At 39.9% G+C, this 21,951-nt stretch overlaps 1 protein-coding gene and 2 pseudogenes across 1 annotated transcript; 2 read left to right on the top strand and 1 right to left on the bottom strand.

Annotated features, from left to right (window-relative positions):
* Positions 1–884: 884 nt before the first annotated feature.
* Positions 885–7,157, bottom strand: LOC115678224 ((+)-neomenthol dehydrogenase-like; annotated as a pseudogene).
* A 2,653-nt stretch (positions 7,158–9,810) lies between these two features.
* On the top strand, positions 9,811–13,242 carry LOC115678104 ((+)-neomenthol dehydrogenase-like). Its single transcript, XM_030601410.2, has 5 exons — positions 9,811–9,958; positions 10,061–10,310; positions 11,000–11,068; positions 12,089–12,259; positions 12,681–13,242. The coding sequence occupies exons 1-5, from the start codon at positions 9,936–9,938 to the stop codon at positions 13,056–13,058; spliced, it is 891 nt and encodes a 296-aa protein (XP_030457270.1). The 5' UTR covers positions 9,811–9,935; the 3' UTR covers positions 13,059–13,242.
* Positions 13,243–16,751: 3,509 nt separating this feature from the next.
* Positions 16,752–19,683, top strand: LOC115678106 ((+)-neomenthol dehydrogenase-like; annotated as a pseudogene).
* Positions 19,684–21,951: the final 2,268 nt, after the last annotated feature.

Below are 21,951 nucleotides of genomic sequence, written 5' to 3'. Positions count from 1 at the left end.
TAAGCAGCTAATCTTTATGAAACATCTTTTGTGTCCCCATACATCTTTTGTGATCAGTCGAAGTTGAAAGATTTAAATTGTCCGTACCATACAAAAGATTCATTAGTAACTAAAACCAATGGTGAAAGTCGGAATTTTCTATATCAATTATGGTCATCATGATATTAGCACACTCGCTAATGATCTTCCTCTGTCAATTGTTGGTCGTCTACCAAATATCGCCATTCGATATTAATACACCCGAAAATCATTTTGTTAATAAGTGGTGCGGGATGAGATGCAACTTAGCCTGTTCTCTCAAAGGCCACATAAAAATTCTTTGACAACCCGTTTAGTTGAAATAGTTGCTGTTAGAATATTTAAATACTATACTACCATTCATCTAACAATTTAATTTTTAGAGTAGTTGGCAGTGGTCTATAAAATCTCATATGGTATTAGAGAAAGATATCTGAGTTTAAATCTTTTCAGGCCCTTATGCTTGGGCCAAATTCCAGCCTATGGGTGAAAATATTTAAATATTTTAACAACAGCTATTACATTACGTGTATCATATAATGCTACAGTAATTTTTCTTGAGTAATTATTATTGAGTCTTAATTTGTTATAGCCAAAGCTTGATAACTACCGCATCATGTAATTTATGTCACCTCCTATGTGCCTCGAAAAATAAAGTAACTACTTATATTGAAACAAAAGTTTTATAGGTAGTGAGTCACTAATTCATCTTTCTGTGTGTGTAGATTGGGGTCAAAGCTCACCAGTTCAATCTTTCATGTCTATAGCATTTTTCTATTGTTCATCATCTTCGTAAGAGGCTTGAACGGACATTGAACACTTTGTCCAATATTACAGAGATTCTTATGTAATGCACGCCGACGCTAACACAAAAGAAAAAGCATACTATAGTATAGACAATGGACAACAAAGTGATTATACAAAGGCACTAGTAACCACGCTCAGAAGAAAGACGATCGACTCTATTTTGTGTGAGTTGACCCTTCCAGACTCGTGGTAAAAAGGATGCAGGAAATAAACCTGAGGCAGTCATGGAAGAACCACACACGTCTTGTCATTTCATGTTGATTGCATAATGGGCATTCTAATACCGGCATTAGGTTCACCTGCTGTTCGTTAACTACACACATTTATTCATCTGGATCCTGTTTCCTAACAGCCACAGGAGATGAGTCATATCCTTCCATCAGAACTCTGATGGTTCCGTCCTAACAAAGAAACAACCTGTAGGACCACCATTAGGCAAAAGCGCTAACTTCACTGGACTCTCCGCGCCTTCCTCAACAGATAAGATGGCTCTCCTTTGGTTGATGTCTGTTTTCACGGGGCGGGGCACACACAGTTGATGCAGAAACCTGGGTACTTCTTGGCGAGGATCCTAGTGTAGGCTTTCAAGGCTGCTTTCGACACGACATAAGCTGGCATGACTGCAGAACCATTCTTGAAATCTTCGAGGAAAACGTTCACCACTTCATCCACTTTCGCCTCTGTGAGGTTCTCGGCGTCGCTTAGAACTCCGTTGGCCCATTCATTAGACACATACTGAAAGGAAATATAATCTGCAAGTGTTATGGGAGAGCCTCATCGTTGCTCAGCTGATGCATTCAGTTAGAGGCTCCATACTAAAACATGGTGATTGGACAACATGGAACCTGATCTCAACCCAGACAACAAAGATTCGAGTTCTATCGAACGCATTGGACAGGGTTTCACTCAGCAGAGATCTACTACAGTATGCAAATGCACTAATTAAACAAAACCCTTTTGTATTGTATGCATGCATCTACCTGGAGCTTCCCAATAATAGAGGAGACTATCACGATCCTAGGTGAATCAGATCGTTGGAGGAGGCTAATATGAGCTTCTACCATTCTTTTCGTCCCATAGTAATTTGTTTCAATGCATGTTTTGGCTGATTCCAGAGACTGTATAAAAGCTTCACTCCAATTGACTTGAGCATGGGCATCGGCGTCCTGCTTCTGCAATCGCAAGTCACAACCAGGAAACCCCTCTTGTCATAGCCGAACAGTCACAAGAAGATGGTCAGAATCTCTTATCTATAATTGCATGAAGAGTATAAGGTAGCCTATTTACGAAGAACATTGGCCTGTACGACCTCCCAATTTCTTGCGCAGAAAAGTACTAGTACCAATAAAAACGTTATTAGATTCTTGGGATACCAATCATCATTTCACCAAATTACTTAGACTTCTAAACTGCTCAAAGGCTGGTAAATCCTTCTGCTTCATATATATTAAATATGTTGTAATTGGTCATTGAATACGTTTTATTCATCACTTTCTATGATAATATATGCTTAATCATCTGATCAGACATTGGCCTTTTTGAAAACGTGCCTCTACAAAATTGGAAGCCCTAAAAGCTTCTTCGTTTATAGTGGCTCCAATAACCCCGGCATTGTTCACCTGCACAAAAGTTTTCGCCTGTTATTGCAACTTTCCGTATTTGTTGACAAAAGGCAGGGACAAGATGTTGTAAACGTGTGCATACCAATATATCTAGCTTTCCAATTTGAGTCTCTATGAATTTCGCAAGGGATAAAATGCTGGAGAGATCGGTGACATCCAGCTGATGAAAAAGTATGTAATCAGACAGACCAGAGTCTTTGAGCTTTTGAACTGCTTCGAGCCCTCTTTTCTCATCTCTAGATGTTAACACCACCACAATCCCATTTGAAGCCAACTGCCTGCATATTTCAAACCCAATCCCCTTGTTTGCACCCGTAACGACTGCGTACCTAAATACCGAGAAGAAGGATAAGCGCAAGCAATCTGATGGAGTCATGGGGCCAAGCATGCACAAAACCCATTAGAGCATTTGCGTACCTCTTTGATGATTCTGCCTTTTGGTGGCAAACTGTAGCTAGTGTGTCGAGTGCCAACTGTTGAACAAGGGAAAGCAACTACACTCTTCCCATTGTCTTGTTTATATGAAAGGTGCAAGGTCATCGACTCACAGGTTATCGTTTGCAATAGGTCGCTTTCATGTGCTTGTTCTTCTCTCGTCGGCGCCCATGAATTCATATCAATCCGTTGGGGACCATCGTTTACAACTCGACCTGTCCATTCTGTTGGGAGACCACTACCTAGCTCGTCACTGTAAAATTATTGGTCCATTTTCTATAGGAGAAAACCATGTTCACAGAGTTGGGGATAATCTACAAAAGGCTCCTCCAAGGGGTAACTAAATCCTTTTGGTGCATGTCGATATTATGACTAAGTTAAAGTGAATAACACGGTGAAATTTGTCCAAAAAGTCTTTAAACTTATTGCACTTTAGCCAATTCAGTATTAAACCTTTCAATTTTGCCAATTGAGTTCAAAACATTTTCACATTTTATCAATTGAGTCTATCCGGCCAATTTCAACCAGAAATCGCTACCGTGGAGTTGATGCTAGTAGTGACACGTAGGATGGCCGGCGCCAATGTGGAATTTTTTTTGAATTTCTTTTCTTCTTTTTTTTTTCTTTCTTTCTTTTCCTTTTTGTTTCTACCAAGTTTGGCGAGGGCTGCCGGTCGACCCTCTCCGGTCAAAGGTGAGGACCAGCTGACCCTTGTCGGCCACTTACGAGGGTGTGACCCTCGCCTGGCTTAGAATAAAAAAAAGAAAAGAAAGATAGCAAAAAAATTAAAAAAAAATTAACAAATTCAAAAAATTTTAAAAAAAATTATAAAAATTGTATAAGTCAGCGCCGACATCCATATCAGCGATTTCCGGCTAAAATTAGCTGAATGGAATTAATTCGCAAAATATCAAAATGTTTATGACTCAATTGACAAAATTGAAATGTTTAGAACTAAATTGGCCAAAACGCAATAGGTTTAGGACTTTTTGAACAATTTTCCCGAATAATAAGAGGTTACTATTTACAGGAAAAATATTTTGCTCGAGGAATTTAAGATAGCAAAAAGTGATGCTATAGAACATGAATAAACATCGTATGAAGATGAAATATTCGTATATTTCTAAAAATGAACTGATTATGATATGCGCTCAACAGCAAGAGCTTAATTAATTTACAGCAGGGCCTTTTTTGTAAGTAAGTCCTCGTAGAAGAAGATAAAACATTGTCTACGTTATAACACGCAGAAATTTTCTGTACACTTACGTGTGTTAATCGAACTTTTCCGCCGAGCTATGCTGCAGTTATTCCGCCGACCCATCCTATATGTTGGATTCAATGTTATTTGTGGAACGCTCAAGCCTAAAATCTAACAGACAGCGAAGGTGGGTGAGATAGACTTTGCATTCATATGTCTAGACTGCTATCTCCTATCAAAAGTCCCACTCTTCCTGCCTGACAAAGAAGCAACCACAAGTTCCACCATTCGAACTTTCAACACCTTCCTCGACCATGCAGCTAATTTTTAGTGCTAAGTCAGGCAAGACTCCGGACACCGATCCGTCGCCGGTAAATTCTTATGAGTGTTGGTAGCGTTTCAAAAGTCGTCGACGACTAAAGTTTAAGCACTAAATTATTAGATGTTGACGACAAACTCATTAAAAGTACTAACATTTCCTTGTATTTCCAAAATCTACCAACTGTTACAATAATCTGCTAACGTTCATTTGTATAGCTTTCCAATGCATTTTACAAACTCGGGAAAATTTCAAATAATGGCCTAAAGTGGACCTTGTTTCAAATAAAGGCCTAAAGTGGCCATATTAGTCTCAAAGAAGGGTATGACCACACCAACTAATCGAGGGCATTTTTGTCTTTTTTTTTCTTTTTTCTTTTCTTTTTTCCCATTTCCTTTTGTTTCTCCGTCGCCGGCCGGCGAGTGCTCAGCGACCCTTGCTAGCGGCCGGTAAGGGCCCAGCAACCCTCGCTGGCCACTGGGCGAGGGCCCGGCCGGTTGCTAGTGAGGATCGCCTCACCAGGGCCCTCGTCGGCCGTGAGCGAGGGTTGCCTCGCCCAAGCCTTCGCTAGCGGCCAACCAAGCCCTTGCCCAGTGGCTGGCGAGGATCGCCAGGCACTCGCTAGCCGGCGACAAAGAAAAAAAAGGAAATGGGAAAAAAGAAAAGAAAAGAAAAAAAGACAAAAAAAAACATAAAAATGCTCTTGATTAGTTGGTGAGGTCAGGCCATTCTTTGAGACCAATATGGTCATTTTAGACTTTTATTTGAAACAAAGTCCACTTCAGACTCTTATTTGAGAAAATAATAGCGTATTTGAAACAAGATCCACTTCAAGCTATTTGAGAAAATGAGGACACTTTAGGCCCTTATTTAAAATTTTCCCAAGTTAGTAAAATACATTACACATTGGGATATAGTTCATGGACCACATTAAACAAATTAAAAGTTCAAGGACCATTTGTGTCATTTTCCCTTCATTTGATTGTGTCAAAAGTAACAATTGTTCTAATAATTTATTGACATTTATTTGCATAGCTTACCGGTGGATTAACATTACTAACTCTTATACGAAATTACCTACACTCTTTAAAACAACTTACTATTCCAATAATTTATCGACATTTGAAGCTTAAGTCACTTAACCAGCAGAAGATTGTTAGGGGCAAATGGGTCTATAAACGGAAGGAGGGTATTCCTGGTGTTGGGTAACAAGGTACAGCGTGAGACTTGTTGCAAAGGAATATATAATCTTTGTGCCTGGTTCAACCTGTGTAGTAGAGACCAACACTTAAATAAAACATCTAACTCTTTGGTATTCTTTATCATTCTCATTAATTTCTCTGGTAAATTCTTCTTCTTCCATTATATTTGAATTGCAAGATCCATGAGGTTTCGCTTTATTTCACTACAGGAAGAGTAACTGGACGTCAACTATTGTGGTGCCAAAAGAATGGTCGAAACATTTATTGACCTCCGTCCGACTATCCCGCTTGCATAGTATTGTTAATGTTTACACCAAGGCAGGAAGACAAGAGGCAAGAAGTACCAAAATTCAACGTTCATTTCAAGGTATTTCCTAGAATTACCAAAGAGTGAAAATTGATCGTCCAGCTATCAAATTAGCCGTGAATTAGGTCGAGTTTTAAGAAATGCTGGACTTGTTTAACTTCACATAGGTCTATTGGAATCAAATAATTGCTTTTACAAGCATTAACGGCACCATATCAGTATCTTTTAAATGTCTTTCCTGTGTCATGCAAATGTTTGTTTCTTGGACTAATCTGTCATAGTATACATATCGTAAATGAATGACAATGCACTCGCTCTAGGATGGCGAGGAGAGTTCTAGTGGGCCAGCCTAAGGCCGCGAATGATAACCATTCTGTTCCAGAAATCAATTTATGGATTTTTCTACTTCTATTCCCCGAAAGAGTTTATGAGCCAAAATACGCATTTAATAACGGCACAAAATTTCTACTCCTGAAATAGAAATTTGTTTGATAACAACATAAAATTTCTCCTTCCGAGCGATCGACAGGCGAGCGATAGTGGGAAGTGGGCGACGGGCGACAGGCGACGGCAAAGGGCAATAGGAGGCGAGAGGTGGCTGGTGGCGGGCGGCGGCAAACGGCAGTAGGAGGCAAGAGGTGGCTGGCGTCGGGCGGCGGTGGAGGATGGCAGGCAGTGGCGGGAGGTGGCCGGCGGCCGACGGTGGGAGGCGGCCGGCGGCCGGTGGACAACGATAGATGGCGGTGGGAGGCGAACAACGGGCGGTGGCTGGCGACGGGAGATGGCGAACGGCGGCGGGAGGCAGCCAGCAGTGGGAGGTGGTCAGCGAACGGTGGATGGCCGGCTGGCTAGTAGCGGGGCGAGTGATGAGAAGAGTTTTTATTTTTCATTTCTGTTCCAGAAATAAACTAATAGAAAATTTTTACTTCTCATTTCTGCTCCAAACCTATTTCTGAAACCAAAATTTGTTCAAGAAATAGAAAAATGAAATTGCGTTACCAAACGGATTTCTGTTCCAAACCTGAAACAGAAAAACAGAAAAATAGAGAAACATAATAGTTATCATGCGCGACTTATTAAATTGCCAAATGCTAGCCCTGTTAAGAGTCGGAAGAGAAGGTGCATGAGTTGTTGAAGGAGTTCCTCAAAGATTTCAAAGGAGGTTCTCTCGAGGCCAAATGCTAGGCCCGTTAATTTGCCTGCATATTACGGTCTCCAAAGTAGCCGTGAATGCATACACGAGGGTCATAGCGGTGAAGTACCCCCTCATTTAATATGAATTGTGTCCATCCCGATCAGTCAAGACATATTTAGATTGCAATGCCGGTGTCGTAACTCCCGAAGAAGGTGCGGAGGGTCCGATGAATGTTGCCTTGTTGCTTGACGGCAGTTTGTCTGGTCGGTTCTTCAAGGGGACAAAAGAAGCATCCTTCGAATTGAAGATGATTTATTTTCAAATCAGGGAGAGAATAAGAATGCGAAATGTGTTAGTTCATTCAACCGTTCATATAATGTTCATACATTGTTTTTATGAATCTCTTTCGCTCTGTTGTATTAATTTCTACTCAGCAATAAAAACCACGCCTGAATTTGTGGTTTACTCAAATAACTAGTAGATTTGACATATGCAAGCACCCAACTTAAGCAAGATACAATGAAATCATGGATCGATTCTCTATGTTAGAGAAAATTAGGATATTTTCCTATATTAGATATAATTAGAATATTTATGTATTGATATATAGAAAATGGTACATGGAGAGCCTATTTATAGGCTTAGATAGAGGAAATGGAAGGAAATCAAATCCGATATGCCTAATCAAAATAGATATAGAAAATCATAGGAAATATCCTAAATATCTTAAGAGATATCTAAATATCCTAATATTGCTAACATCCTCTCAAACCCAAGTTGAGTTGAAACAAATCAACTTAAGTTTGAAAAATAATCCGAACAATATCACAAAATCTTCAATTAGAATAAGCTCAACGGATCCGAGACAAGGTGACGGGTGTGATGGCACCAAGCTTTTAGTATTTTGCTCGTTTGATAGCTACGAGTCTGGTGGTGGTGTCGGCTTCTTGAAATGAGAAGTGAAAAGTCGAGAATCGGAGGTATTGAAGTTGAGTAGCATGCATCCTTTGCGGTCGACTTTGCTGTCGAGACAGTAACATAAACACCGCCGATACGACTAGTGTGGTTACAGCAAGCGGAATAAGCCAGACTTTGCTGAAGGAAAAGTTATTGTGCGAAGACATGTCTTTGCAGCGTTGAAAAATACCTCCGTGGAAAAAGAAAATCTCGACTTGATGACACGTTGCTGACGTCGTAACACGACCACCATGGCGCTTACTTAGAAGAGAATGAGGCATTCGGATGAACATTGTCGAGCGGCGAGGATGTTCTTTATTTCACTACTGTGGTCCTTGCTATTGCGTTGCAGGGGTGCACCCGGTGCACTAGGGTTGCTCAGGAATGTTGGCTCTGATACCAAGTTAAGAATAAGAATGCGAAAGATAAGATATGAGAAATTTCTGTATATATGTCAGAGTAATTAAATATTAAACTACGCCTTCATCTAACAGCTTAAGTTTTTAGAAAAGTTGGCAATGGTCCCATAAAATCTTACATGGTATCAGAGCTGGAGGTCTTGAGTTCAAATCGCTTAGTACTAGGCAAAAAGACAAGACTAAGCATGAGGGGGATTGTTAGAATAATGGAAGAGACGATTGACTGCTTGAGACAAGTATGCTATCCTACAAACACGACCACCTTGGCCTTAAACAAGGGACTGCCTTTTAGTCTCCAAACAATTGACATTTGTTCCATAAAACTTTCAATGTTACAAATTTTCCAATCCATAGATTCACAGAGTGACATGTGAGAGCATACTCACATAACCTACTCATCTCATCAAGCTAACAATACCATTCTAAACATCGTATGACACCAAACATTGTAAAAGAGAGGAAAGAGGTTTAGAGAAGGTCCTTTTTTGTGGAGCTGGGGGCGGGTTACTACTGGCCCCCCTGGGACACCCATAAACCCCCTACCTATATGAGGGGAGTTTCGAACTCCCAGCCTCCCCATTGCCACATATGAATTACATAGCTAAAATACAAGTTACCAAGAAAAGCGAGACTTGCTTTCCATATATATAAACGTGACTCCTTAGTTGCGTTGTACGGTTTCTGCTGAGCAATAAGGACCATTCCAAAGGTTGTGGCTTCCTCAAATAATTACTGAACTTAAGATGCAGAGCATATCCAATTACGTGTTGTCGGAAAATACTGAAATTAAATATATTATTCTATTGAATGCCTTTTAAGGGTCTTACTCGGGCAGGCTCCATCTGAGGATGCTGAGCTTCATGAGACTTCATAAGACGAGGTAGTCAGGGAACTTTCAGGACTCAAGCTTTTACTGGACATCGAAACTCGCAGATGCCAAACTGGAAACTCTTAATTTAATGGATGAATCATCGAGCAAACCGAAGAACGAGTAAAGACACGAGAGGAAAATTTTCTTCTATTGTCTCATGCAAAAGTAATAACGAATAGTTAACTAGATCATGTTTTGATGCATCGAGTTTACAATCTAAGGGGCATTGATAGATATCCTTACAATTAGACACCAGGTAGCTCTAGTCGAGGCCCGTCTAAACTCTCTCTAAACTTCTAATTAAGAAGCGAACGTCTTAAGATAAGCAAAATTATTGGCCTTTTGATTTATATTAGTTAATTTATTTCAGGTCTTGTCTTTGCAAGTGCTGGATAAGAATAACGTCGTTTTCCGTCGAAAGAAGACGAGTGCCTCGATGTTAATGCTGTGTACTCTTCCCGCCTAACGATGCTGACCGTCTGGATTCTTATGAATTTGCATATTTACTTGTTTAATTCTCTACGATGATTTGTTAGCTCCAAGCCAAAGCTTCGACCTGGGCACTTACCTGTCACGTGAAGATAACTTTTCCCCCTAATAAAACCCCATTTCATTGAACCCGTTTCCATTTCCAGTTCATCATCCATGGCAGACTCCAAACCCGAGAGGTAATGACCCAATCGCCCTCGTACATCTCTTTTTATTCCTTCCAGTTTCGTTTTGCTCTGCAAATTAGTTAATCCCATTTTCTTCTGTACTTCTTTTTCCAGGTATGCAGTTGTGACAGGAGCTAACAAGGGGGTTGGATTTGCAGTGTGCAAGCTCTTGGCTTCCAAAGGGATTGTGGTGATATTGACTGCTAGAGACGAGACGAGAGGACTTGAAGCTATTGACAAACTCAAATCAGAGTGCGGTCCCTCCGATCATGTCATTTTCCACCAGCTTGATGTCTCTGATCCTGCCAGTGTTTCATCTCTTGTTGACTTTGTCAAGCACAAATTTGGAAAGCTGGATATTCTGGTAAACCTCGAAAATGTGTCTTCATTTTGGGACCAACAAAGACGGAGTGTTATATCCAAACACATATGCAGAGTTGATTGTGTATGACAGAATATTGCTATTGTAGTACCATGAGCCATTTCCTAAATGTAAACGCAAACAAAGAGTAAAATGAAATGAGGATCTTGATGTTCAAATTGTGGTATTGACGAATAATTGATATGTGAGATTGAGGTGTTCGGAAGTTCTAGCATTGTTGCAACTAGTGAGGAATATGCGACCATCCCTTCTAACCAAGGATATGTCTGAACTTCCCTTGTCTATCTGAGGTACATTATTTTTGTAATGAGTAAGGACCTTGATTAACTCGACCGAGAAAGGTGCCAAAAATGTACTGTGATTTCTGCTTTTCTTGAATGGTTTCTAGTATATGTAGTTTCCATCCGAGTACAAGATGTATAGTATGCATCACTGCATTGACCTACCTTCTGTTGTCCAATATACTGTTTGATGCATGGGTTATGTACAGATATGTTCAACCCCACTTCTCGATCATTATCTAGTTAGTTCAAGATTAACTGTGATTGTCGGATTTGATTACTGACTTTTCGGTATATTACCGAGAAAAAGAGTACCTTTATACTCGTTTAGCGATTGCCCTTATGCTTTTATTGCAGAAGAATGATGTGCTAATAAAATCTCTTTTCCAGGTGAACAATGCTGGTGTTGTCGGATCCATTTTCGACGCTGATGCTTTGAGAGTTTCCGGCGTTGGAAAGGTATGCACTCGGTTACTCTTATCACGGTGTTGGTCAAGGAGAAATTTAATTTAAACATTAATTGGCTTGGAAATTAGAAGTAGCTACTGCTTGAGGTTCATAGCAAAGAGAGCCCTGTCACATTACCTGTTGTGCAAATTAAATAAATCAAACATCGGATTTACGTGACTTGACCGTCGTGACTTATCCCACAGAAGAGAAGCACAAGATTGCACTACAAATCACATCCGAGTGACTCAAATACTCTTAATGTTTCTCGGCTCCAATTACATGCGATAACTCACAAGGTGTTTGGCCATCATAATTCATCGCAAAATAATCTTTTAATCTAACAAAGGAATTCACAATTCTTATTACAAGATTTCTCGACTTCAAACACTCCACTCCTGTCAGACCAAAACCCACGACGAGGACCAATTGGATGTAATTCCATGAAGAGTCCACCATCCAAATTTATATCACTACAATCTCTTCAATTATTCATCTAGACAAGACCGAGTATATTTTTATATCCCAAAAGTGGGAAACTCTTCTCAACCGGTCTTGGCTCCAACATGGAAAGTAAATCCATGATTTGTGTTGCTTGTTCGGACATCGAATCACAAGTTATAAACCACAAGTCAAACTCCAACTTGAATTTATGCTTAGATTTATGGGCTCAAACTCGATACATTGCTCTGGCATTACTATCTATCCTTTAGCATTACTATCTGTTCTTTCAGTGAAGAGATTGAAAGGGAGTTTCTTTTTCTATAAGAGTATGATGCAAATGACAACTGAAGTTGTGACATCATTCTCTTAATAAGTTTCACGTGGTTATTAGAAAGAAACGTCGCAAAGAAGAACCATTTGGGAATCAACCGGTGCAGAATAGAATTCTGATCCCAACACAATATACCTTGTTCGAAGTTCTTGCGGCTAACTCCTCCTATGAGATGACACAATGAGCTCTCTAGGGATTTAAAATGCATATTCATTGTTATGTTTCTGATGCTATTAAATTTTCTATTGATGATGCAGAAGCAAGTCGACTATAGTAAAATTGCGACAGAGACATATGAATTAACTGAAGAGTGCCTGAACATTAACTACTATGGTGCCAAAAGGATGGTTGACGCTTTCATTGGCCTCCTCCAACTATCAGACTTGCCCACGATTGTCAATGTTTCCTCGTCAATGGGGAAGCTAGAGGTAAGAAGTATATAATTTCGAAGTTATTTCTCAGTAATCTAAGAAAGGAAAGTTACTCTCGAGCTATCACATTTGATGCAAAGCCTCGTTTTGGCAAGAGAACACTAGAATGTGACTGATCAAGCTTTAAGCTAGACTTGTTTGCATGATATAGGTCTTAATGAGAGTTTGGATATTGCCTTAAAAAAGCAAAAAGAGATTTCTGACAGTGCTTTCTTATAGAATGAATGAATTCTCTCAGATCTCTTTTTACTGTTAAGCACAAGATGTTCCTCGAATTCATTGCTGTCATATTGTACTTCCAAGTAGTTAATTATTTTTGGCACGTTCTATCTAGAACATTAGTCTATTGAAATGCTTTTCCATGGTTATATCGTCGAAGATGAATAGCATTTCAATCATCCTGTGACTTTGCGATTAGAATTTACCGGAGGGCTGGGCTAAAAATGTGTTCAGCGATGCCGAAAGCCTCACAGAAGAAAAAATGGACGAGGTATTAAAGGAGTATCTAAAAGATTTTAAACAAGGTTCTCTGAAGACCAAAGGCTGGCCTGCCCAACTATCAGCATATACAGTCTCCAAAGCGGCCTTGAACGCGTATACGGGGATTATAGCGGCGAATTACACCACGTTTCGTATAAATTGCGTCTGCCCTGGATTTGTCAAGACGGACATAAATTGCAACACCGGCTTCTCGACTCCAGAGGAAGGTGCAGAGGGTCCTGTGAGTCTGGCCTTGTTGCCTGATGGCGGTCCATCTGGTCGATTCTTTCAGGGGACAAAAGAGGCTGCATTCTGATCGAAAATGCTCCATTTTCAAATGAGGGCATGTAGAAATTTGAAATCTATTGTCTGTGCGTGAGATTTAAACAATGGAACAGCTAATGAAAGATTCTGATATATTGGTGTATATTTGTACTGCTCTTGTTTGGTGTGAGCTATATGATTTGAGATCTGCAGTAATGAACATGCCTTCCTCAAAATACTTCAAGATTATGCACAAATGACACATGTGAGGCACCTACTACGTGAATATCCATCCTCTAGTTTCACCCCAAACCAAGCTCTTTGGTTCAGATATTAAGCTTCATGATTCAAGTTAGTGAGAAATTTCAGAAATTATTTCTATTTCTGTTCTTCGTCAAGAATCATTTGCTGTTTCTGGAGAAGTTGTTATACGAGGATACTTTTTTGTGGGTTCAGAACAGGTTTAAGACTCCGTTTATTTCATGGAAAACAACTTTTAAGAAAACGTTTTCTGAATTTTCCGGCATTTAGTTCATGGAAAATAAATTAATCAAGGAAGACATTTTCCGCTTATGGAACAAATACCTTCAAAAGTGGGGACATGTTAGAAAGCGGAAAACATTTTCCATACTCTTTCTTTAACCTTTAGACAAAGCATTTTTTTTCATCAAACACTTTTTACTTTTATTTTTATATTTTAAAAAAATTCGAGTTTTTAATTATATTTTATTTTTATTTTAAAATTTTTCTTTTCCTTTTCTTTTTATTTCCTTTCTTTCTTTTTTCTTTTTACTTCTTCCTCGACCGGTCGCTAGCCATGATGACTGTCGACGACTAGCCACAGGCGAGCTTGAGCCTCGCCACAGACCGGTGAGGCTAAAGCTCGCCAAATTCCGGCAAGGTCAAGCTTGCCCAAGGCCGACGAGCTAGGCAAGGCTCAAGCCTCGCCCAAGGTTGCAGGGCCTCGCCGACATTTGGCGAGCTGGACAAGGCTCGAGCTCGATCTTGCTGGATCAGAAATTCAACGTTGCTCAAACAAAAATATTTAAGCAGGGAGAAAAGGGGAAAGAAGATCTTTGTAAAAAGCCCATTCCCTTTATTTGCTCAAACAAAATTACTGGTGATGTAATGTATGGGCCCAAATACATAGATCTGTATAAAACCCAGCCCATTCCCTAAAGCCCAAGCCCAAGCAATCTTATATCTTCCTCAACAGAGGAAGTGACGAAGCCAGTGAAGTCAACAAGGAAAGAAGAAGACGTTCGTTCGTGAGAAGGAAAGGGGGAAAAGGGGAAAGAAGAGAGAAAAATTCTTTGCGCACAGCCGATCTAGACATCCTGACAAGCTGAATCAACTGCGAATCACAACGCCTGGTGAGTATTTAAGCCAATTATTCGTTTAATTGGAGTAATTTTCTGATTAAGGGCACGAGTTCAAAGTGATGTCGATTTTGAATTACGCGGTTTGATTGAGGAGTTTTTGAGCTGCAATTGTTGTGGAAATCGTAGCCTAGGACGCTCTGGAGTGTTGTGTTTGACGAAGCTCAATTTCGAAGTATGGGTTGTTTGGAATGAAATTTGGAAGTTTCGTGGACGAGTTACGCGTAACGAATAATATGCGTAACGGAGAAAGACAAACATTTGTTATAAACAAGCTTCTTAGTTAGTGCTTAAGAGTCGATTCGTTGACGGTTGAGCATGGTTTAGTTGAGTTGCTCGTTGGAGCAGTGTTTTACTCAGATTTTGACATCGCTTTTCAATTAATTGATAGGAATTCGAGTGCATCGGCTCGAGTAACCATTGTAAGTTGGTTTTCAGCTTTCCCAGGTGAGTGGTACTATTTCTTTCATGAATTTACAAAATCATATCTTGAAAATGGTAGAGTTTTAATATTGTATGAGTTATTAAGAGCATGTTTCTTGCATAAATTGGATCGAACTTTTACTACATTTTTAGTAGATTGAAAAGGGATTGAGAATGTTTTATGAAGTGGTCTAAAATGACCAATTGTGAATGCTTTGGTTAAATGTTTTGTGAAATGAATTGCCAAAAGTTGTATGTATTGATTACGAAATGCTTTATGAAATGCATTTTAATTGATAAATGGAATTATGAAAAATTATGTGATTCAGTTTATAAAACTGGTTTATGAAATGACTTTCTGGTGTTGATTGTGCGTTGTTGGAGAAAGATATTGGTTGATGAGAACCCATTGAGGGGGGAGTATGCATACTTTCAAGATGTCTTTCTGGGCCGAACCACCAACTGATATAGGTGGTGGACCTAGCTAAGGGGGATAAACTTGGTCGCCTTTGTCACGGCGTTAAATGTGACCATAATTTGATGATGAACATTAGATTAGTCGATAGAGTGGACCATCGACGTGTGATTTGATGAAATTAGTCAACGAATTAGACCATTGATGGTTGTTATTATTATTGAACAGGCCTTGTTGACTAATCTTGTACATATAAAGTTTTGTTGGAAAGTTATCATATATTTTCGATATTTTACGTATATCGTATATTGAATTTGAGATGATGAGATTGATATCATTTTATAACGATGCATAGTGATTGTTCGATCCGCTTGGAATAAAGGTATTATTCACTGGACCGTGGTAATTCGTTCCTTTCATCTTTCGTGTTTTTCAGGGTCATCGATTAGTGGCTAATGATTCGAGAGTGCTTTTGATGGAGACTTTTAGGAGTTGATTCTTTTTTTTCTTTGGTATGGCTTGAGGCTACATCCTTCGAGAGGAAGGACGGCCGTGTTACTACCCCTATTCTTATAGGATTCAGGGTGTGACAGGTGATCTGGTGTAGTAGTGTCTCGGTGGCTTTGTGGTCATCAACGATGATGGACTCTCGGCCGTCGTTGTTGGTCGAGACTCGGTGGCCGCGAGGTGCTCCTAAAAACAAAACCTTAGGAGGAAGATTGGTGGTGTGTTGGTGAAGCTTGAAGCGGTACAGCAGCAGGAGCAGCAAAGAAGCTTGCAGGTCGCTAAGAAATCGTAGATGCTGGACCGAGCATTGCGGAGGCTGCTGGACAATCACCAGGAGCGGCGGTGTGTGAAGGGTGCAGCGACCTTGAAGATCTTGCAGAGAGGGACTTTCTCTTCTCCTTTTGTCTCCATTCGTGTGCGGTTGAAAAGGGCGGAGAGGGCGTTGATACCTACAGAGAAAGGAAAGCTTCTTTTCCTTTTAATTCTTTTTATCTAGGGGTGCCTATTGATCCATGGTCAACCCTAGGCCGGTCCTGGTCCGGTTCCTAGGAGGACTAGGTCGGTCCTTGGTCCTGGGATCCCTGGACCCTACAATGGGCGAGTTGGTCCTCGGTCCTGGGAGTTTAGAGTTGGTTTGGTTGGACCAACCCCGTATATATTATATGCTTTTTTTCTTTTTTTTTGGTATTGTTATATGCTTTTTTCTATTATAAACCCTAACGCCTCCTCCTCTGTTCTCTTGTTTCTTATGCAATTCAATTTGTCGTGTAAATTAGAAAGTAGAAAGAAACATAACCCTAATTCGACCAAAAAAAAAAAATAGAAACCCTCTTCGCTTGCCTCAGCCTTGCTCGCCCGCCTTGGCCTCTTGCCTGGCTCGCCTCTATTCGCTCGCCTTGCCGCTTGCCTCTGTTCACTCACCACGCAGCTTGCCTCTGTTCACTCGCCTCGTCGCTCACCTTACGAGCGCAGCTCAACTGGACAAACATACTTTGTTAAGTATAAATTATATGTGTTGTTTGTTTTATTTTCAGGTGTTCGGAAGTTGAAGCGATCATTTAAGAATGAACAAGATATAAAGTTGTATAATTCATGGCTTATATTACGTATTTTGAACTTTTTACGGTTTAATTGTATTTCACATGTTCATTTTCATGGTTTTGTTGCTTTTAGTAAGTGTGAAATTTATGTTGTCACCTTTTCTTATATTCATGTTTGATATGTATTGGTGTTCATAGTTTGATTGCTCAATGTCGCATTGTTAATGGATATGTAATTTGAAATAGTATGTTTGTCTTTTCAAGGAATACAAAAAATGAAACAAAAAAATAATATGTTGATCCCGAGTTGACCCTAGAACTGGACCGGACCCATTAGGTCCGTCTGGTCTGTGGTCCCAGGCTCAACAAGGTCGATCCTCAGTCTTAAAAATTGAGGACCAACACTATGCAAGTTGGTCTTTAGGTTAGGTGTTGGACCGGCCCAACTCGGACCATTCTTAGCTCACCCTCTCTTTCTTTTTGGAGTCATCTGCAGCACATCTTTGATTGTTAAAACTGAAGTCTTCCTTTCCCTCTCTTCTTTCTCTGCTCTCCTCAGAATTTTTGTGGCCTCAATGTGCCGTCTATGCCTACGGAAAAAGACATTACCAGCCGTCGCTTTAATCAAAGTTCACTATGCAACTCTATTTCTGTTGCCGACATAGCTGTATCTCTGGTTTCGTATGAGATGTTGGTCCATCATCAGCCAAACGTATTTGATGACGATTTTGTCACCTAAAAATCACTTCCTTTTCCCCTATAAAATCCCATCTTATTCGACCCATTTCCATGTCTATTTCAAGGAAACCATCAATGGCAGACTCCATATCTAAGAGGTAATAAACCCATCAACCCTCAAACTATTTCTTTTTCTTTTAATTCCTTTCAATTTCGGTTTGTTTTGCTAAGTATTTTTTTTCCCATTTTCGCTGTACTCCTTGTTTTTTTTGCAGGTATGCAGTTGTTACAGGATCAAGCAAAGGCATTGGATTTGCCATATGCAAGCTTCTGGCTTCCAAAGGGATTGTGGTGGTATTGACTGCAAAAGATGAGAAGAGAGGACTTGAAACTGTGGACAAGCTCAAACTAGAGTCTGGCCTCTCTGACCTTGTCTTCTTCCACCAGCTCGATGTCTCCAATCCTACTAGCGTTTCATCGCTTGCAGACTTCATTAAGCGGCAGTTTGGAAAGCTTGATATTTCGGTACATCCCTAGGAATCATAATACTTGCCTTGCTTTTTTAGAACCAACAAAGACGCAGAATGTTGTGACCCCAACATCTATGCAGAGTTAATGATGTATTGCAAATAATCTTACTGCCGTACCATGAACATTTTCTCTAGAACTTTTTACACTCTGCTTTGCGATTGGCCTCATGCTTTTATTATGATGATAAAATTTCTTTTCTAGGTGAACAATGCTGGTGTCCTAGGATGAATTGTGGATGCTGATGCTTTAAGAGCAGCGGGCATGGGAAAGGTATGGTGTCCGTTTCTCTGATCATGGTGTGCAGGGAGAAACTTAATTGAACTATTAATTGGCTTGATCACTATAGGGGCGCTAGTTATCCACTTGAAGGTCATGGCAAATAGAGGTCTGAGACGTTATTGTCATCTTTTCAGTCTTGTGGAGTGATTGAAACTTGATAGGGATTCTTTCATGAGAGCATGATGCGAATTATGGTGACTGAAGTTGTCACACATTCACTGTCTTAATACGTTTTACCTGATTAGGAATAAAAGTTGCAAAAAGAAACATTCAAGAATCAGCCGGTGTGAACTAGCATTGTCATCCAAACACAATGTACCTTGATCTGATTTCTTGCGGCTAACTCCTTCTATAAGATGACGTGATGAGCTCCTGGAATTTAAGATGCATATTCCATGTTGGACCTTGCCAATTCTGAGACCTCTGATTGTCCTTCCTAACATTCTCTGTGGAATGATGCAGGAGCAATTAAATTGGAGTGATGTCTCGACGACAACATACAAGTTAACCAAAGAGTGCATTAACATCAACTATTATGGTGCCAAAAGGATGGTTGATGCACTCATTGGCCTCCTCCAACTATCAGACTCGCCAAGGATTGTTAATGTTTCCTCCTCCGGCGGGATGCTAGCGGTAAGAAGTGTCAAAGTACATTACTCCAGAGTTATTTCCCGGTAACTTAAGAATGGAAATTCACCCTTGAGTTATCACATCGAACGCAAACCCCATTTTTGCAAGAGAATTCAAAGATATCACTTCGAGGTCTTTTCTTGAAATCGAATTACATGGAGCTTTAAGAAAAGCTAGAATAGTTTTTCTAGAGAATGAATAACATCTCAATCATCTTTCTGACCTTGTGATCAGTTTTTCCCGGATGGCTGGGCTAAGAACGTCTTTAGCGATGCCGAACGCCTCACGGAAGAAAAGGTGGACGAGGTGTTGAAGGAGTTTCTAAAAGATTTTAGGCAAGGTTCTCTTGGGATCAAAGGCTGGCCTGCTGCTCATTCTGCTTATATAGTTTCTAAGCGGCGTTAAACGCTTATACGAGGATTTTAGCAGCCAAGTAACCCACGTTTCGCGCAAATTGCGTTTGCCCTGGATTCGTCAAGACGGATATGTTGCACAACACCGGTTTCTTGACTCCGGAAGAAGGCGCGGAGGGTCCCGTGAGTCTGTCTTTGCTGCCTGATGACGGCCCATCTGGCCGATTCTTTCAAGGGATGGAAGAAACGTCCTTCCTTTTGTATGAAGAATTTTTCCTTCCAAATGGCAAAAAATTTATAGTGCCTGATTTTAATTGAAGATGTTTCGTTATCAAATGAGGGAATGTAGACATTTGCAATATATTGTCTTCGTGTGAGATGTAGACGAATAGCTATTGATACAAAAAAGAGAATAATTAGGGGATAACAGAAAATTAGAATTTCACTTTATACTCTAATAAGGATTTGAAGTATGTTGTTTGATGGACCATTGATATACGGTTTACCCATTAATAATTGTTTGAATATCTTTTTATTGATTTCTACTTTCAAATAAAAATCATGCCTAAAAATTGTGATTGCTCAAATAACTTAAGCCTGTCAAACGAGTAAGTTAGGTAAGGTCGAAAATGGTCCGACCCGTATTAACCCATTTAACTATTTTTTACCAATTTTCATATAATACCATTCTAGCGACCATACCAGATCCAACCCATATCCAATCCAACCTATATTGCTAAAGATTTCAATATTCATCCAATTTAGAAAAACTTGTTTCTTATAAATTTTTAAAAATATATATTGCTAAAACACTATGGAAAAATTTTATAATTTAAAAAAAAAACCTAATTTTTTTATTTTTTATTTTTTTGCTTTTTATTTTATTTTTTTTTCCTTCTACGTCTTGCAACCAACGATGACCAACGAGTGGCAACCGGCGGTGATCGGCGACGACTGGCGGTGGCCGGCGGCGTCTGGCAACAACCGACAACTGGTAGACGGCAGTGACCGGCGACCTCCAACCGATCGGCGACTAAGTGTTATATATGGGTGATGTGAACAACCCATTATGACCCATTTTAACAGACGTTTTTTTCATTGACCCACTTTTTGTGAGAAAAGTGTCAGAAAAGTCCTAAACTTATTATATTACTGCCCATTAATCATAAACGTTTTGACATAGTGCCATTCAGTCTTTCCGGCTAATTTTTGTTAGATATTGCTGACATAGAGGTCGGCTGGCCTACGTGGTATCGCCGGCTTTAACGTGAACAATTTTTAATAACGTTTTAATTTTTTCGATGTTTAATTTTTTTTTTCTTTTTTCTTTCTTTTATTTTTTTCTTTATTCTTCCTTTTGCCAGTGACTGGCTACCGGTCATGGCTGGGCAGGTTGGCCGCGCAAGGGTCACCATTGATCGCCACAGGCGAGGCCCAACCAGGCAAGGGCGAGCCCCGGCAAGAGCCGGCCTCGCCTAGGCCAAATCTAGTGAGGCCAACCCTCACCTAGGCCACAACGGCCTCGCTGGGGGTCACCTTCGCCCAAGCGTCGCCCAGCGAGGCTGCCTTGGGTCTGGCTAGAGCCGACCTCACCAAATCTGGAGAGGGGAGTCATTGCCAGGGCTCGCCCTCGCCTAGCGGAGCTTAGCCTATGGTGGGCAACGACGACCCTTGCCTACGCAAGGCCAGCAGCCTAGCCATCGCCTATGGCCAGTGGTCGGTCACCGACAGAAGGAAGAAGAAAGAAAAAATAAAAAAAATAAAAGAAAATTCAAAAAAAATATGTAAAAATATTATTAAAAATTGTTCATATCAGAGCTAGCAGTGCCACGTAGGACAACCGATGTTCATGTTAGCAATATCCAACCAAAATTAGCCGGAAGAACTGATTGACACTATGTCAAAAGATTTATGACTAAATTGGCACAAAAAAAGGTTTAGTACTAAATTGGCACTAATGCAATAAGTTTAAGACTTTTCTTACACTTTTCCCCACTGTTTGCTAAATGAGTTACCCATTTTCGCAGGAGCCCATTAAATATGAGTTGCAAAATGGGTCAGCCCTAAAATAACTATAAGATTCGAGATGCGCAAGCATTAAATATAAGCAAGAGACCTGCAAATTATGAATTCACTCTCTAGATTGTAACAAAAAAACTCTCTGGATTGGTTTCAAGGTTTTTCTTGGTTATATTCTCAATGTAACTAAAATAATAAAGTTACTAAGAAAAGCGATTCTTGCTTTACAATGTGTTGTTGCCAACAACATTGTCAAACTATTGTTGATTCCTGAATTTTGCCATTGTAGTCTTCTCAAATTATCAAGATGTGCTCCATCAGGCATGCTAAAAAGATGTTTCACTAAAAACGTGATGAAATACATTATCAGAATGTGGATGGATCGATATGAATCGACAAAAGTTGTGAATGGTACTTTGTTGATGTTGGACAAGAAAGTATATGACAACGAATTCAAAAGTACAACACCGGAACAATCATTGCCAATGATGTAAAATGCAAAAAAGTAAAGGAAAAAGATAAATCTTGCAAAAGAACGTTTAGTTATATGTAATAGAAATGTGGTGCTCTATGGGCCATTCATATGATGTTTATAAATTGTTTATAAACTCTGTTACTTTGTTGTATGAATTTCTACTCTCAAGTAAAAATCATGCCTAAAAATTGTGGTTTACTTAATTTACTATAAGAT

Source organism: Syzygium oleosum, unplaced genomic scaffold (genome assembly GCF_021117445.2).
Source record: "Syzygium oleosum isolate NSW1041296 unplaced genomic scaffold, Sole_v2.1 Sole_v2.15, whole genome shotgun sequence".
In the NCBI taxonomy this organism is placed as follows: domain Eukaryota; kingdom Viridiplantae; phylum Streptophyta; class Magnoliopsida; order Myrtales; family Myrtaceae; genus Syzygium; species Syzygium oleosum.
The sequence above is the reverse complement of the archived record's forward strand: the minus strand, read 5'-3'. Positions and strand labels throughout refer to the sequence as shown.